The 16,278-nt window shown below is 50.9% G+C and overlaps 1 protein-coding gene across 1 annotated transcript in view; it reads right to left on the bottom strand.

The window, feature by feature from the left end:
* The window catches only part of ccdc170 (coiled-coil domain containing 170), a 141,489-nt gene that overhangs the window by 73,978 nt on the left and 51,233 nt on the right, over positions 1-16,278 (bottom strand). Inside the window, exon 8 of the mRNA XM_038819012.1 lies at positions 12,837-13,154. Coding sequence (XP_038674940.1) covers positions 12,837-13,154 — 318 coding nt within the window. The remainder of the gene's footprint in view (positions 1-12,836; positions 13,155-16,278) is intronic.

The following is a 16,278-nucleotide window of genomic DNA, read 5'->3' as shown; positions in this document are numbered from 1 at the left end:
AGGGGAGGCATATGGTGGTGAATATCAGGAGGTTGCTAAATGTCCTTAATGATGCCCTCCGAGGGACGAGAGGTTGAGGTGGTGGTCGCCGTGGACGCAGAGAAGGCCTTCGATCGGGTGGAGTGGGACTATTTGTGGGACATCCTGGGGAACTTTGGGTTTGGGCAGAGTTTTGTGGACTGGGTCCGTTGCTGTTTCAGGCACTGGGGCGAGTGTGCAGAAAGACAGGATGAGCTTGGATTATTTTAGGCTGCAGCGGGGGACGAGGCAGGGATGTCCATTCTCCCCATTTGCCTTGTCTATAGAGCCGTTGGCGATGGCACTGAGAGCGTCAAAGGATGACAGGGGATAGTACGTTGGTAGAGCGCAGGGTCTCGCTATACGTGGACGACCTGCTTTTGTACATATCGGACCCGCCGGGAAGGATTGGAGGGATCAAGGGGATCCTAGAGGAATTCGGCTGGTTTTTGGGGTATAAATTGATTATGGGTAAAAGCGAGGTCTTTCCGATCCAGGCAAGGGAGCAGGAGAAGCGATTGGGTGAGATGCTGTACAAGGTGGTGGGGGGGAGCATTTGGTATTTGGGTATCCAGGTGGCGCGGGAGTGGGAGCAGCTGCACAAGCTGAATCTGGCTCGGTTGGTGGAGCAGATGAAGGGGGACTTTAGAAGGTGGGATATGTTCCTGTTGTCACTAGTGGGAAGGGTGCAGACGGTGAAGTTGGCGGTACTCCCGAGGTACTTGTTTGTCTTCCAGAGCTTTCCAATTTTTATTCCCAAGGCGTTCTTCAAGAAGGTGAATGCGGTGATTTGAAAAATGAAATGAAAATCGCTTATTGTCACAAGTAGGCTTCAAATGAAGTTACTGTGAAAAGCCCCTAGCCGCCACATTCCAGCGCCTGTTCGGGGAGGCTGGTACGGGAATTGAACCGTGCAGCTGGCCTGCCTTGGTCTGCTTTAAAAGCCAGTGATTTAGCCCAGTGCTAAATCAGCCCCTGATTTCAGGGTTTGTGTGGGTGGGTAAAACCCCGCGGGTGACGAAGGTACTGCTGGAGCGGGCCTCGAAGGGGGTGCGGGGCTGGCCCTTCCTAACTTTATAAATTATTATTGGGCAGCAAATATAGCGATGGTCAGGAAGTGGGTAGTGGGGGAGGGGTTGGTTTGGGAGCGGATGGAGGTGGCCTCATGTAAGGACATGAGTTTGGGGGCACTGTTAACAACGTCTCTGCCGTTTCCGCCGGCTCGGTCCTCCACAAGCGGTAGTAGTGGCAGGGTGTGAGGACAGTGGCAGCAGCACATGGAGCTGGAGGGAGGGTCAGTGTAGACACCAATATGTGGCACCCACTGGTTTGCTTGGGGGGGGGGGGGGGGGGGAGTGCAGTGCTGGACATGGTGTCCCGGGGGAAGCAGCGGGCGGGGATCGAGCAGTTTGGGGATTTGTTTATAGATGGAGGCTTTTCGTTTGTGGAAGAATTGGAGGAGGAGTTTGAACTGCCCGATGGGAATGGGTTTCGTTACCGACTGGTGAAGAACTTTGTGCGAAAGCAGGTTTTGACTTTCCCGCATCGGTGTCAAAAATGGGAGTGGGGGAGGGGAAAGTATCGGAGATTTATAAGGAGCTTATGGAGTGGGAGGTGAAGCGAAGGTGGGGGGAAGAGCTGGGTGGAGAGCTGGATACTGGGTTGAAGCAGGACATCCTGAGGCGAGTCAATGCATCCTCGTCGTGTGCCAGGCTTAGCCTTATATAATACTGTATAAGGTAGTCCACAGGGCACATATGACTGTGGCCTGGATGAGCAGGTTCTCTGAAGGGGTGGAATATAGGTGTGGGCATTGTGCGAGGGGGGTCCTACGAATTATGTCCATATGTTTTGAGCATGTCCAAGGCTTAGGGGATTCTGGCAGGGGTTTGCTAACGTCATATCAGAAGTACTGAAGATAAGGGTGGTTCTGAGGCCAGAGGTGGCGATCTGTGGAGTGTCAGAAGATCCGGGAGTCTAGGGGATGACAGAGGCCGATATTGTGGCCTTTGCCTCCCTGGTAGCCCGGAGACAGATTTTATTGGCGTGGCAGGACTCGGAGCCCCCGAAGTCAGGGGTGTGGGTCAGTGACATGGCTGGATTTCTCGGGCTCGAGAAGATTAAGTTTGCCCTGAGGGGTCGATGCTGTGATTTGCCCAGAGGTGGCAGCCGTTTATTGACTTCTTAGGGAAAAAGGATTGGGGATGTTTAGGTAAGCCATGTTGGATGGGTTTTGTTGTTGGTTGGGTGTGTGTTGTTCATCCTGCTCTTTCGATATCTTGTTAAAATTATAAGTGCTTTAATAAAAATACTTTAAAAAGAAACATTCTGACTCAGAGGCTAGTATGCCATCATCAACCGTTCCTACTACTCCCAATTGCAGTTTGCTATTACAATTTTTTTGGCAGTTTATCAATGGCACAGATTTGAGCCTGTGCTCATCAGACATGGGTTCAGCTGGAACCCAAAGTGGCTTATCTGGCAGAAACATAAAGGGGGGAAAGGCTGAAGAGGTGGTCAGATCCACTGTGTCAACCAGCATCCCCCACCACCATCCTCCACCTCACCCCTGATCTGAATTTAGTCCCCACCTTGAAAGCATGGGGGATGGGGGAGGTGGGGGAGACAAGGGTGGGTAGGGCGAGAGGGGGAGGGGAATGGGACACTCACTGGCCTGGTATTGTACTGCTAAACTGCAGATTCCATTGGAGGTACTCGTTCAAGCGTGACGTACCAAGCTTTCCCTTCAGTAAGATCAAGTTTCCCCGTCAAACAAAGTCTCCTGATAATAACACCATTGTTTGCAGTTTTAATGCAATCACTTCATCTCAGCCCAAACAGGAACCAATTCCTTCAGTCAAATTTGCAATGTTCCAGACATTGTAAGAATTGGTGTTTCTTTTGTCATTCTATCGGCATAAACAAAGAGTGAATTGGTCACAGTAACCTTTGAAACAATTGAGTTAGCATGAAGAGAAGGGTTCATACTTAAAGACATACAAAAATATTTTAGAGATTCTTTTATCATTAAAGTCAGCGCTTAGAGAAAACGGTCTACTGCTCCAGTCTTCATATCTCGAATAGAATATCACTGGAGAGGGGGCAAAAATAATTTCACAGAATCCCTACAATGCAGAAAAAGACCTGAGTCTGCACCGATGCTCTGAAAGAGAAGCCTAGCCAGACCCCCACCCTATCCCCGTAACCCCACCTAACCTGCACATCTTTGGACTGTGGGAGGAAACCGGAGCACTCGGAGGAAACCCACACAGACACGGGGAGAACGTGCAGATTCCACAGTCAGTGAGCCACGGTCGGAATTGAACCCAGGTCCCTGGCGCTGTGATACACCAGTGCTAACCATTGTGCCGCCATGCTGCCTCATAATTTAAAAGGATAATATCAGAATTGAGAGGTTATATCTCGCAGAAAAGAGCGCTTTTCTCTGGGAAAAAGCAGGTTTAGAGGTGGTCTGAAAGTGACCTTTAGAATTATGAAGAGGTATGATACAGTAAATATAATGATGCTTACTATTACAATCCCAGACCAGACACCAACGGTGGCGAGGATACAGGTCTAAAACACCAATAATTTAGTTTATTTGTAAGATTTGGGACTGTGTAGAAAGAATGATTCAATTCAGGAGTGATTGGAAGAAGAAATAGGGCTTGGTTATTTTTAAAACAAAACTTTATTATGAAGACAATATTAAACTTTTTAAGTTCACACAGCCTACAATTTACAACTTAAACACTACTACTCAGAAACAGGAAGGGGGCTGTCACTATGATGGGGATGTACTACAGGCTTCCCAACAGCCCACGGGAAGTTGAAGAACAGGGGCTGGATTCTCCGTTCCGGAGACTAAGTGTTGACGCCGTCGTGAAAATTGTGGAGTTTCACAACAGCAAAAACGGCGGCACTGGTCCACACCTAGCTCCAAAGGGATTAGGACGGGCGTCATGGGAAATGCCACCCTCTGGAAGCGGAACGGCAGCGGATTCGCCGGTTCCGTGATTGCCGCACAGCTGCAGCCGCACTTAAGGGATTCTCCACCTCCCACACACAAGCGTCGCAGCCAACGTGGCTGGAAAGAGAGCAGCGTCGCGCTTCCGCGATGCAGAACTGGAGACCCTCCTTGACTCCGTGGAGGAGCAGCGGCTGGTGCTGTACCCTGGCCCGGGAGGGAGGTTCTCAGGCGCCAGCGTTTGCTGTGCCTGGGCAGAGATGGGAGCCGCCGTCAGCACCGTCAGCAAAGACGCCTGGTCTGGCACCCAGTGCAAAAACAAACTGACCCCTCAGGATGGCCAGGGTGAGTAGTCAGCGCTATGCCCCTGCACTAAACCCCCTACCCCACACACACGTGACCCGGATCCCCCCCACCCCGTAAGGCCAGAAAGTTAGACACCAGTTAAGTTGGTTCAGGAGCAGGGCACAGTTGAGTTATAGGGGTTAGGGCACAGACTGTATATATTTCTCCACAATAAACACCTATTAACACCGTTGAAACCTGCCTCGGTGCTCTGTCGGGTGGGTGTGGGGGTGGGTGGGTGTGGGGGTGGGTGGGGCCCAATGGGTGGACCGAGTAACCCCCCCCTCACCCGACCGTCCCCAGCATCCACTCCCCAGCTATTCGACAGGGCCATGTGATGGACTGGCCAGCTCACATGCAGTGATCGCACAGGTGAAGGTGCTACTGCGGGCATGAGTCAGTCATTGTCTAACGACGTGGAGCATGGAGCTCATCGCAGCGCAGGTTGTCATCATCCTCCATCCCGTGGACCAGACCCGCTGTCACTGCCCACCCAGTGTCTCTAGCTCGTACGGCCGCAGGTATATATAACGGAGGGGTGTGCATACGGTTAGTTTGGTGGTGTGGGAGGCGAGGGTGTTAGGTGGTGTGGGAGATGAGGGGGTGTGGTATGATGGTGTCCGTGCCCCTGGCCAGTCACCCCCCTCCCCCCTAGTCTGTGAAAGATGTCTGGATTAATGTGTCCTGTGCGCGCTGGCCCTGGTGGTTCCATTGTGCGGCCTCCCGTGCCTATCCAGCCCTCATGTCCCATTCATTGTCCCCCTCCCCCTCATTCAACTCGTCTGATGAGGCCTGCCCTTCCTCCTCATCCTTCTCCAGCACACCGCCCCTCTGTTGCGCAATGTTGTGGAGGATGAAGCAGGCCACCAGGATGCGGGCAACCCTCTTGGCCTCGTACTGGAGGGCCCTACCCGGACCGGTCCAGGCACCTGAAACGCATCTTCAGCACCCCGAAGCACTTCTCTATCACACCCCTGGTCGTACAATGGGCATCATTGTATCGGGTCTCCACGTCGGTCTGTGGCCTCCATAAAGGCGTTATCAGCCACGACCACAACGGGTAAGCCCTGTTGCCCAGTAACCAGCCCCGCAGTCTGGCGGGGTGTCCCTCAAACGTGTTGTGGATCACCGATTGCGCCAAGGTGAAAGTGTCGGGTACACTGCCCAGGAATCGGGTGCAGACGTGCAGGATTCACATCTGATGGCCACAGACCTGAATGTTCATCAAGTGGTACCCCTTTCGGTTGGTGAACAGCGGCCTGTTATCCGCCAGTCTTCGCTGGGCGACGTGCGCCCCATCGATGACCCCCTGGACCCAGGGCATCCCGGTGATGGCAGCGAAGCCAGCAGCCCAGGCATCCTGGTTGGTGCCATACCACAGGGTACCGATCCGCTAGGGCATACAGGGCATCGGTAACTGCATGGATGCACTTACTCGCCGATGCCTGTGAGATGCCGGACAAGTCTCCACTGGCGAATGGAACGGCCCCGTCGCGTAAAGGTTCAGCGCCACCATCACCTTGACGCCACCGGGAATGGGTGTCCTCCCCAGTCCCCTGCGGTGCCAGGTGTGCCATCATCTGGCAGATGTGTCGCACTGTCTCCCTGCTCATCCGCAGTCTCCGTCTGCATGCCCGGTCCGGAAGGTCCTCAAAGGACATGCAGTCGCGGTATACGCGTGGCCCCATCTGGTGCCTCCTTGGCACCTCCTCCTCATCCTGTCGGGCGGCGGCCCCTCCAGCCTGAACGGCTGCCACCTGCCCGTCTGCAGCCCGCTCCTCTGCTGCAGCCTCCGCCTCCTCTCTGAGCCGCCCCTGCTCACGCTGCCACACGGCTGTAGGCAGGGCAGCGGCCATGGCCACGGCAGCCAACATGTAATCATGGCGCATGCACCTGTGCCCAACCAGGTGCCATGGGCTACACGGTGGCGGCAGTTGTTACCGCACGCCCCAAGCACGCCATTTTGGGGGGCCAGAGAATGGCAAATCAGCATGAAACAAGCATCAGGCTTGATTTCAGCATCGGAGCTGATTCGCTGGCCGATCGTGTTTCATGATTTTGGCGTCGCCTAACAGAGAATCCAGCCCCAGATATGTAAGCAGATTCTGGATAGATGTAGAAATGATAGGGTTGTTGTAGTGGGAGACTTTAATTTTACTCACATTGACTGAAAACCGCTTAGGGCAAAGGGACTGGATGGTGAGGAATTTTTTACGTGTGTCCAAGGTGGGCAGCACAGTGGCTAGCATTGCTGCCTCACGGCGCCAAGGTCCCGGCTCTGGGTCACTGTCCATGTGGAGTTTGCACATTCTCCCCATGTCTGCGTGGGTTTTGCCCCCACAACCCAAAGATGTGCAGAGTAGGTGGACCCTGCTAAATTACCCCTTAATTGGAAAAAATGAATTGGGTACTCTAAATTAAAGAAAGAAAAAGTGTCCAAGAAGGTTTTTTGGAACAATATGTGGATAGTCCAACTAGAGAGGGGGCCTATATTGGATCTCGTACTGGGGAACGAGCCCAGCCAGCTTTCAGAAACTCATGGAAAAGGACGAGTGTTGTCCCAGATAAGGTGCTAAATTGGGAGAAGGCTAACTACAACCAGATTAGGCAGGATTTGGAGGCTGTTGTTTGGGAGAGGCTGTTTGAGGATAAATCCACATTTGGCATGTGGGAGTCTTATAAGGAGCAGTTGATGGGAGTGCAGGACAGGCATGTGCCGGTAAAAAGGAAGGACAGGAAAGGCAGGATTCGGGAACCATGGATGACAGCTGAAAGAGTCCCCCCCCCGGCGATTCTCTGTGGTCGACCGGCCGAGTTTCTGCCGAGTTCCACCACCGTGGTTCCAACCTGGTTCCACCCGGCGTGAGTTTGGACCCACGGCCGAGGTGGCCATCCTGGTGGGGGGGGATCTGACTCCCGGGGGGGGGGGGGGGGGGGGGGGGCTTCCATGGCGTCCAGGCCCGCAATCGGGGGCTTCCGATCGGCGGACGCCCGCGAACTGGAGGGGGCTACCTTCTTCCGCGCAGGTCTCCTGTAGGTCTCCACCATGTTGCTCGACGCCGGCGAGGAGACGGCTACCACGCGCACGCGCACCGCGGAGATAGCCACCACGCACATGGACAGACCCGCGCCAGCCGTGCACGGCCGCCTTTTGCCGCCGGAGTAGAGAACACTCCGGCGCCGTGCTGGCCCCCTGAGGACCGCTGAATCGCTAGGCCAGGAGGCCCGTTGAGGCCGGCATACACCACTCCAGTGTTTATGCCGGTGTCAACACTTGGCTGAGATTTTGGAGAATCCCGGCCAAGGTCTATGCACATTCAAAAGTGAATGGTCTTATTAGCGACAGGCAGCATAAATTTGTACGAGGGAGGTCATGTCTCACTAATTTAATCAAATTTTTTGAGGAGGTTACAAAAATGATTGATGAGGGAAGGGCTGTGGATGTTGTCTACATCAACTTTAGTAAATCAATTGATAAGGTCCCTCATGGCAGGTTGGGTGCAAAAGATTAGATCACATGGGGTCTGGGGTGAACTCGCTGGATGGATCCAGAACTGGCTTGGCCATAGAAGACAGAGGGTGGCAGTGGAAAGGTGTTTTTCCGAATGGAGGTCTGTAACTAGTGTGTTCAGCAGGGAGCAGTACTGGGACCTCTGCTCTTTGTAATATATATAAATGACTTAGAAGAAAATGTAGCGGGTCTGATTAGTAAGTTTGCGGGTGATACTAAGAATGCAGGAGTTGCGGATAGTGGTCAAGATTGTCAGAGAATACAGCAGGATATAGGTAGGCTGCACAATTGGGCAGAGAAATGGCAGATGGAATTTAACCCGGACAAATGCAAGGTGATGAATTTTGGTAGAAGTTTGGAAAGCTGTGGGTCGTATAGGCCAATCTTCCTGCTAAATGTGGATGAAAAATTGCTGGCAAAGGTCTTGGCCACACGGATAGAGGACTGTGTTCTGGGGGTAATAGGGGAGGACCAGACAGGATTTGTTAAGGGACGACACGTTGCATCCAACATTAGGTGGCTCCTTAACGCAATAATGTTGCCTGCGGAAAGGCGCAAGGCCGAGGTGGTGGTGGCCATGGAAGTATCTGTGGGATGTCCTGGGGTGGTTTGGGTTCGGACAGGGATTTGGGGATTGGGTCCTGTTGCTCTATCAGGCACTGGTGGCAAATGTAAGGACGAATCAGGTGGAACACAGGGCCTCGCTCTATGCGGATGATATAAGAGTTGCTAAACAATCTAATAACAAATTCAGGAGAAACTTCTTCATTCCTAGCTCAGTTCTGGGCACCCCTGCAAACACTGACTCAACCCCCCCTTCCAAAATAATAGGGGGTAAGTTATCCAAATGCAAACAGAGCTATATTGGCAGGAATACTTTCACTGGTATAGAGCTGACAATACCAAAAGAAATAGAGAAACCTGATAATTGAGGGTCAGAAATCAAACAATTGAAACAGTACAATCAGCTTGAAGATTTACGCCTCGCATTTAAGTTACAAAAGTTCCAGTGAAAAGAGGTTCAGGTGGATTATGAGGAAATTATAAGTCCAGAATTATTGATGACTTCTGTTCACCCAACACTCGATTTCTTCAAACCTTCCAACTAATTCACGAAAGACAGGCAATCATTATTCAGTGCTGAACCACCACGATGCACTTAACAAGAAAGGGGGGGGGGGGGGGGGGTGTTATATATAGTGTAGAGCAGGTGATACCCTGACTGAACAGCAATGAAAGAACACTGCTACCTAGTGGCAGAGTGTTTCAGTTGCCTTAAATATTGAATCAGTACTTTGTTCATAGATCTATTTCCCCATTGTGTGAATTGAGGAAAATTCCCACAAGATGGAAACAAGAAAGAAAGAAAAAACTGCATTTAGAAAGTACCTTTCACAAGCTCTGGAGATCTCAAAGTGCTTCACAACCATTATTATTGTGGTGTCTGAACCATGACAGCTCCCCACAAACAGCAAAGAGATAATAACGAAAACTTTTTTTAGTGACATTGATTGAGGGATGCACATTGTCCAAGGCAGGATGAAGTCCCCATCCCTTTGATACAGAACCTTTTCGGTCAACCTGAGAGGGGAGAAAGGGCTTCGGTTTCATGCCTTGTCTGAAAGACGGTACCCACGGCATGCAGCACTCCCTCAGTACTGATCTGGATCGTCGGGATGGATTGTGTGTCTTTGGAAAGAGACTTGAACCCACAGTCTTTTGACCCAGAGTGAGTTAAACCACTCAGCCATAATCCCTCACATGTCCCTGTTCGAGGGAAAGAAGAAAATAACTGCGCTTTTGTAGCAGCTTTTGCAATCTCAGGGCACCCTGTTCCACAGTGTAGCCGCCTGGGGTGGCCACTTCCTGATTCCAAAATGGAGGCCCGCAAAGAATGCAGGGAAAACTGGTCAGGGACAGGGAAACAAGCAGGTGCAAGGTTTCCTGTGTATTAAGACTTGCAAAAACCCAGACAGAACCGAAACCAATAGCCATCTACATATTAATGAGCAATCCCCAGGAACAATTAGAAACATTGAAGCGATCAGGACCAAACCAGACTTCCCGGCGCCAGCAGGAGCCAGGACAAAGGAAGGCCAACGGACACATAGGAACCGCCCAGCGATCAGGGAACAGCTCCAGTATTGGAGAAATTGATTAAAACGATTGGGACTTGGTCCAATTAATTGGGGCCAGGTCCGGGTCCGCCCAAAGGGGCGTGAAACCCCTGGGGGCTATAAAACAGAGCCTCCAAGTTCAATTCGTCCTTCTTGGCAGGTCTTCTTGGCAGGGTCTCTCAGCAGCTCGAAACAACTCTTGACCGTGACTCTCACCAACGAGAGACCAGCCCAGCGGCTGCACCAAACAAGTAAGTCAACGTACGCTACGAGATAGGCGCTCCTAGCTACTAGTCCATACCAGCTTGAAACCTGCAGCCTCAGAACCGAACAAAAGGCCATTGTTCCCTGACCTGGTTGGCCATTTCCAAAGCTAAGTATAGGCCTTTTAGTGTTAGAGATAGTCTAGTAAGTAGAGTTTTATGCATGAGTAGTGATTGACTGTGTGTATAATAAACGTGTTTGATTTGAAACTTACTAACTGGTGTATTGAGTTATTGATCAGCACTTGGCTTTGAACCTCGTGGTGGTATCATAAAGATACCTGGCGACTCTAGAGCAAAGGTGATTAAACAGAGCAAATTAAGTAAAAGCACAATTAGCAACAACACCCAGTGAAGTACTTTTGGAATGTGGTTGCTGTTGTTATATTGGAAATGCAGCAGCCAATATGTGAACAGCAAGATCCAACAAGCAACGTATAAATGACGAGATAATCTGTATTTTAGTCATCTTGATTGAGGGATAAATATTGGCCAGGACATTGGGGAGATGTCCAAGGTGAAATAGTGCTGGGGATCTTCAATGTCCACTGGACTGGAACTGAATGAATGACGGTGTGGAACAGGTACAATCAGCTCGTACCTTTGCTGCTACTCTCAGGTGTCAACTGTCGCTCAGTGACCAGGATGTTCCAGCCCTGCCGTGAGCCAACCAACAGTCCAATGCTTTCGGCAGGACCGGAAGATCCCAGTGAGGAGTGGGGCCGGATAATCCCACCCACTGTGTCAGAAGGCTCTGGATTTAATCCTCAATCTAGATTACAAATTTCAGATTGATGCTTCAATGCAGTACTGAGGGACTGTTGCAACGTTGGAGGTGCCATCTTTCATATGAGATGAAGACGCACATTCCTTCTCAGGTACATGTGGAAAGGTCCCAAAACACAATTCAATGAGTTTCAAGGGAGTTGCCTAATGTGTCCTTCCTTGCATTTATCCCTCAACCATCAATACTAAAACCATTTATTTATAGTCAAGTCATTGATCTGCTCATTGGGCTTTGCTATGTGCAAATTGGCTGCCACACTTGTATTGCAACAGTATCTACACTCCAAGAAGTACTTCCATTGAGTGTCAAGTCCTTCTGGGACATTACGAGGTTGTGAAAGGTGCTGTTTATGTCATATCTTCTTTCCTTACGCGGAGTGTGGAGTTCGACTTTAAAACGGGATGCCAAAATGCTGAGTGTGACCAACTTCAGCTCTCACCCCAGTTTTTTGTTTGGTAGCATTTTATTAACATTAGTAAAATGAGCAATTGTGGATTAAGGACATGGTTAATAGTCACCTGAAGCCACCTGTCTTTTGCCTCAGATACACTAATTATGTTCTACAGTCCCTTCAGGGTTCAGTTGGAGTTACAGGAAACAGGTACTTGATCAACAAGGAACTCGAGAGTTATGGGCGACGGGCAGGAAAATTGAGTTAAGGCCACAATCAGATCAGTTACATCCGGACAAATCTCCATTTTCTTAGAATGCTAAACATTGGCAAAAGGGGCAGAGTTACCTCAGGCATTCACTTAAAGGAACAGAACGTCCCCAGTGGCTGTTTTGGAAGAATCATTGCCATGCAGACATAAATTGCCTGGTTAATTTCATGGTTATCATCCGGCTTGTAATTCCAGACTTTTATTGAATTCAATTTTCACCATCTGTCGATGCGAAATTCAAACCCAAGGAGGTCTCTGGATTGTCGGTCCAGTGGCAACACCACTGAGCCACCACCCCCCACTGGTTATGGTGGAGGCTGACTCTACACCCCACATTTCTTCCACCCAATCTCCAACTGTTTTGGGGGGGGGGGGGGGGGGGTGGCGTTGTGGGAGGGAAGAGGAAAGAGGGAGTCCACCTTTTCCAGTTACCCCTCAAGTCCTGTAAATGATCCAGCAGAAATATGAAGCTCCCCCCCCCCCCCCCCAAATCCATTTGCTCTTTCTGGGTTCATTGTATTCATGGGGAAGTTAAAGCACTTGGTGTTATTGGTCTCTCCACCCGCTTCCTGTGCTTTGTACCCAGGGTTTTGTGCTTCACAGCTATGGTGTACATTCAATTAATGTAAGAAAAAGGAACATTAGGAACAGGAATAGGCCATTTCACCCTTCGTACCTGTTTCATCATTAAGTTGAATTGTAATAATGGCATTGTCACTGGACTAGTAATCCAGTGACCCAGGGTACTGCTCTGAGGACCCAAGTTGAAATCCCACCACAGCAGAAATTTTTTTATTGAAATTTGAATTCAATAAAAATCTGAAATAAAAAATATAATGATGGGCAGAAAGCCATTGCCAATTGTTGTAAAAACCCAGCTGGTTTACTAATGTCCTTTAAGAAAGATATTCTGCCGTCCTTACCTGGTCTGGCCTACATGTGACTCCAGACCCACAGCAATGTGGTCGATTCTCAAAAGGCCGAGCAAGCCACTCAGATCAAGGGCAACAAATGTTAGCCTCGCCAGTGACACCCACAGGAAAGAATAAAGAAAAAAACCCTACCCTATTTCCCAGCGACACAATTTCCTGGCTACGAGGCAAGTTCTACCTCTTCACCTTTCACAATATTTTTCTGACCCCCGTTAACAGGTAGAGATGGCTTACCCTTTTGCTGCTTTCCTCACTAGTGCAAATTTCACAGATCCTTCCTTTGATGGCTTCTTCAATGGGCTGAACTATCACATCTGCTTTGCTGAGCAGAGATGCCAGTTGATGCTTGAATGCCTCCAACTGACCATGAACCGCTTTGGCTTCACACACACTGGTCAGTAAACTCCCATCCAGCTCTCTGGAGCGCTGCTCCCAGCTTCCGGTCTCTAACTTCGAGGCTTCCCAAGCTCTTTGCGTGGAATCCAGCCTGTCATGTAGCATTCTGGTCTCTCTTTCCATGTGGTGTTTAGCATTCAGTGCGTTGTCTAATTCCTGCGAGGTTGTTCAAAAGAAAAAACACTGAAACAAATACACACAAGAAACTTACTAACATTGGCAATCTGACTGGGAAACAGAAACAATCATTGGGAAAGCTTTGAGGATATTTAAGTTATAGGAAGGAGCAGCACCAATATGATGGGCTGCACTTATTGGAGTGCGACCAATGTCCTAGCGAAGAGGATACATGGGGAGGTGACAAAGGCTTTGCTAGTAAGATGGAGGTGGGGATCTACAAGAAATGAAACAAGGCTAAGTATAATTAATACAGGAAAGGAGAGCATTAAACAGACTAAACTAAGAGAGGACATAAACTGCCAAGGGATAAATAGGGTTAGAGAATAGAAGTGTAAAAATATGGGCCGAGATTCTCTGAAAATGGGGCCGGAAAACGGACATGAATCACTCCAGGCTTTTTTCAAAAAGTCATGAGTGATTCTCCGACTTCAAGAGGGATAGCAGGGCCCCGGCGTGCGCCACGCAGCTTCTGCTGCTGATACGGGGCCCTGAACTTCCAGCTGCCAATCCGTGCATGTGCGCGGCGGCCGTTTTCGCTCCAGCCCCCACGCAACATGGTGGAGCCACACAGCGGGCTGGCGCAGAAGATAGCCCCCCCACCGAATTGTGCGCGCCCCCGCCGATCGGTAGCCCCTGATCGCAGGCCTGGCCGTCGTGGAAGCCCCCCCCCCCCACCCCCCACCAGGACGGCCACGAGTCTGAGCTCCCGCCAGGTGAAATCATACGGGAACCATGTCGGCAGAACTCGGTGGGAACTCGGCCCGGTCGACCGTGGAGAATCGCCGAGGGGGCCTCTTTCAACGGCCCCCGACTGTCGCCCCGGCGACCGGAGAATCGCGTCCCGGCGTCAGAGCCGATCGTGGGTCTGAGACCCCATTCTCCGCCCCTGCACCGAGCACGATTTCGGCTCGGAGGCTCAGAGAATACCGGCCATGGTTAATAATAAAGTGAGAGGTGACTTCTGGCAACAGCATGCGAGTGCAAGTTGGGCGAAAGGTGGCTCCCGTCAGGGTCTTTGCTCTTTTTATCCCTTTTTACCCATTTGGGGGGATTTCTGTGTCCAAAACTAGTGGGCTGATCTTGGGAACATTTGCTTGAAGGAATTATGCTGATAGGTTTGACGAAAAAGCCCGTTGGGAAGAAACCAGGTTGGTAGTCTGTCGAAGGAAGAAGGAATCTGAAGGGGGGAAGATAGCTCAGGAGTCATGCCCATTACATTGGACACGCTAGTGGTGGTGATGTCGCAGGAGCTGGAAAAATTTGGGAAGCAGGCGGATAGGGAGATTGAGGGGCAGGTAAAGAAATGAAGAAACCCTTTAGAGCCACTATCGAGGAGGCATTGGGCCCAATCCGAGAGCAGCTGGGTAAGGCCTTGAAGGCAGTGAAAGAGCAAGGCGAGATGTTGAAGGGTGTGGAAGAGGCCTTGTTGCAGCATGTGGGGCGTTCTCCTCGGTGGAAGTGGAGTTGCTGCTTGTGATGGAGAATAACAAGGGCCTGAGGGTAAAACTGGAGGATTTGGAGAACAGATCGAGGCGTTTGAACCTCAGGACGGTAGGACAGCTGGAGGGAGTGGAGGGTTCAAAGCCAACCGAGTACTTCTCAGAGATGTTCTCCCAGCTGGTGGTGGGGGGGGGGGGGGGGGGGGGGGGGTGTTGAGGTGTCCGTCCTTCGACTTGGGCAGTGCAGCAGAAGCCATGGCCAAACGAGCCAACGCGGGCGGTGATTATCCGCTTACATACTTTCCAGAGGAATGAGTGGGTGCTGGTATGGGAAAGCAAGAGCCACAACATTGACTGGGACGGGCATACGATGGGTAGATACCAGGACATTGGGGCCAAGCTGGCATACAGACATGCGGTGTTCAACAAGGTGAAGGTGGTGTTTTACAGCAAAGGAGTGCAGTTCAGGGTGGTGTACCCGGCACGATTGAAAGCAAAAATGGATTGAAAGATTCATTTCTTTGATAGGCTGGAGCTGGCAGAGGCCTTCAACAGAGAGAAGGGACTGGTCTGAGGAGGGCTGATGTGGACTTTGTGAGAGATGGGACTGGGTTGATGATGTTTTATTACAATGTGTTAATGTTTCTTCTTATTATTTTTCTCTTGATGTGGAGATGCCGGCGTTGGGCTGGGTTGGGCACAGTAAGAAGTCTTACAACACCAAGTTAAAGTCCAACAGGTTTGTTTTGAATCACTAGCTTTCGGAGCACAGCTCCTTCTCAGATGAATGCCTGAGGAAGGAGCTGCGCACCGAAAGTTAGTGATGCAAAACAAACCTGTTGGACTTTAATCTGGTGTTGTAAGACTTCTTACTGTTTTTTTCTTGGATGTTGAGGTTGTAAATGGGGTGCTTGACAAGCTATCGGTAAGGGAAGAGGAAGCTAGATAGGATGCCAGGGCTTGGGCACTTGGGCGGGTAAGGCAGGCTATGAGGAATTAGGCTGGTATTTTTGATTGGCTTTGTGGAGGGGGATCCTGGGTGGGGGTCATCCCACCAACAAGCAGGAGTCGCTAGTGAATGGGAGTGAAGTGGGGGGAGTGGCTGCGACTTGATGTGTCAGTAATGGTGAGGCATGATGTGTCAAGTTGTTTGTTTGTTTGGTGAGGGATGTGGGTGGCTGAGGTGGCAGACAGTATGTAAGCCTGGGGAGGGAGGGAGGAGGTACTGGGTGGGGAGTGTATGTGTGTGTGTAGCCCGAGGGGGGGGGGGGGGGGGGGGGGGGGACCAGGGGATTTTCTTTTGGGTGGGGCTGGTGGTCATCTTAAGTGGGGCTGGGGCCCAGGAATTTATATGGAGGAGATGATGTATCACGATGGAAATGGCTGACTTGAGGGTGAGGGGGGCTGAGAGACCCCCAACAAGGTTAGTGACATGAAACATGCGGGGCCGGGGGGGGGGGTGGGGGGGGGGGGGTCAAAAGGGCAAGAGCTTTCTCCCATTTAAAAGGTTTGGGGCTGACGTGGTGTTCTTACAGGAGACTCACATGTGGGTGCGGGACTAGACCAGGATGTAGGAGGCCTAGGCAAGCCAGGTCTTTCATGCAGGCTTTGATAGCAAGGCCCACGTGGTAGCGATATTAATCAACAAAAGGGTCCGTTTC

The sequence above is a fragment of the Scyliorhinus canicula genome, chromosome 1, assembly GCF_902713615.1.
Source record: "Scyliorhinus canicula chromosome 1, sScyCan1.1, whole genome shotgun sequence".
Classification (NCBI taxonomy): Eukaryota; Metazoa; Chordata; class Chondrichthyes; order Carcharhiniformes; family Scyliorhinidae; genus Scyliorhinus; species Scyliorhinus canicula.
This window is presented reverse-complemented; position numbering and strand designations above follow the sequence as displayed.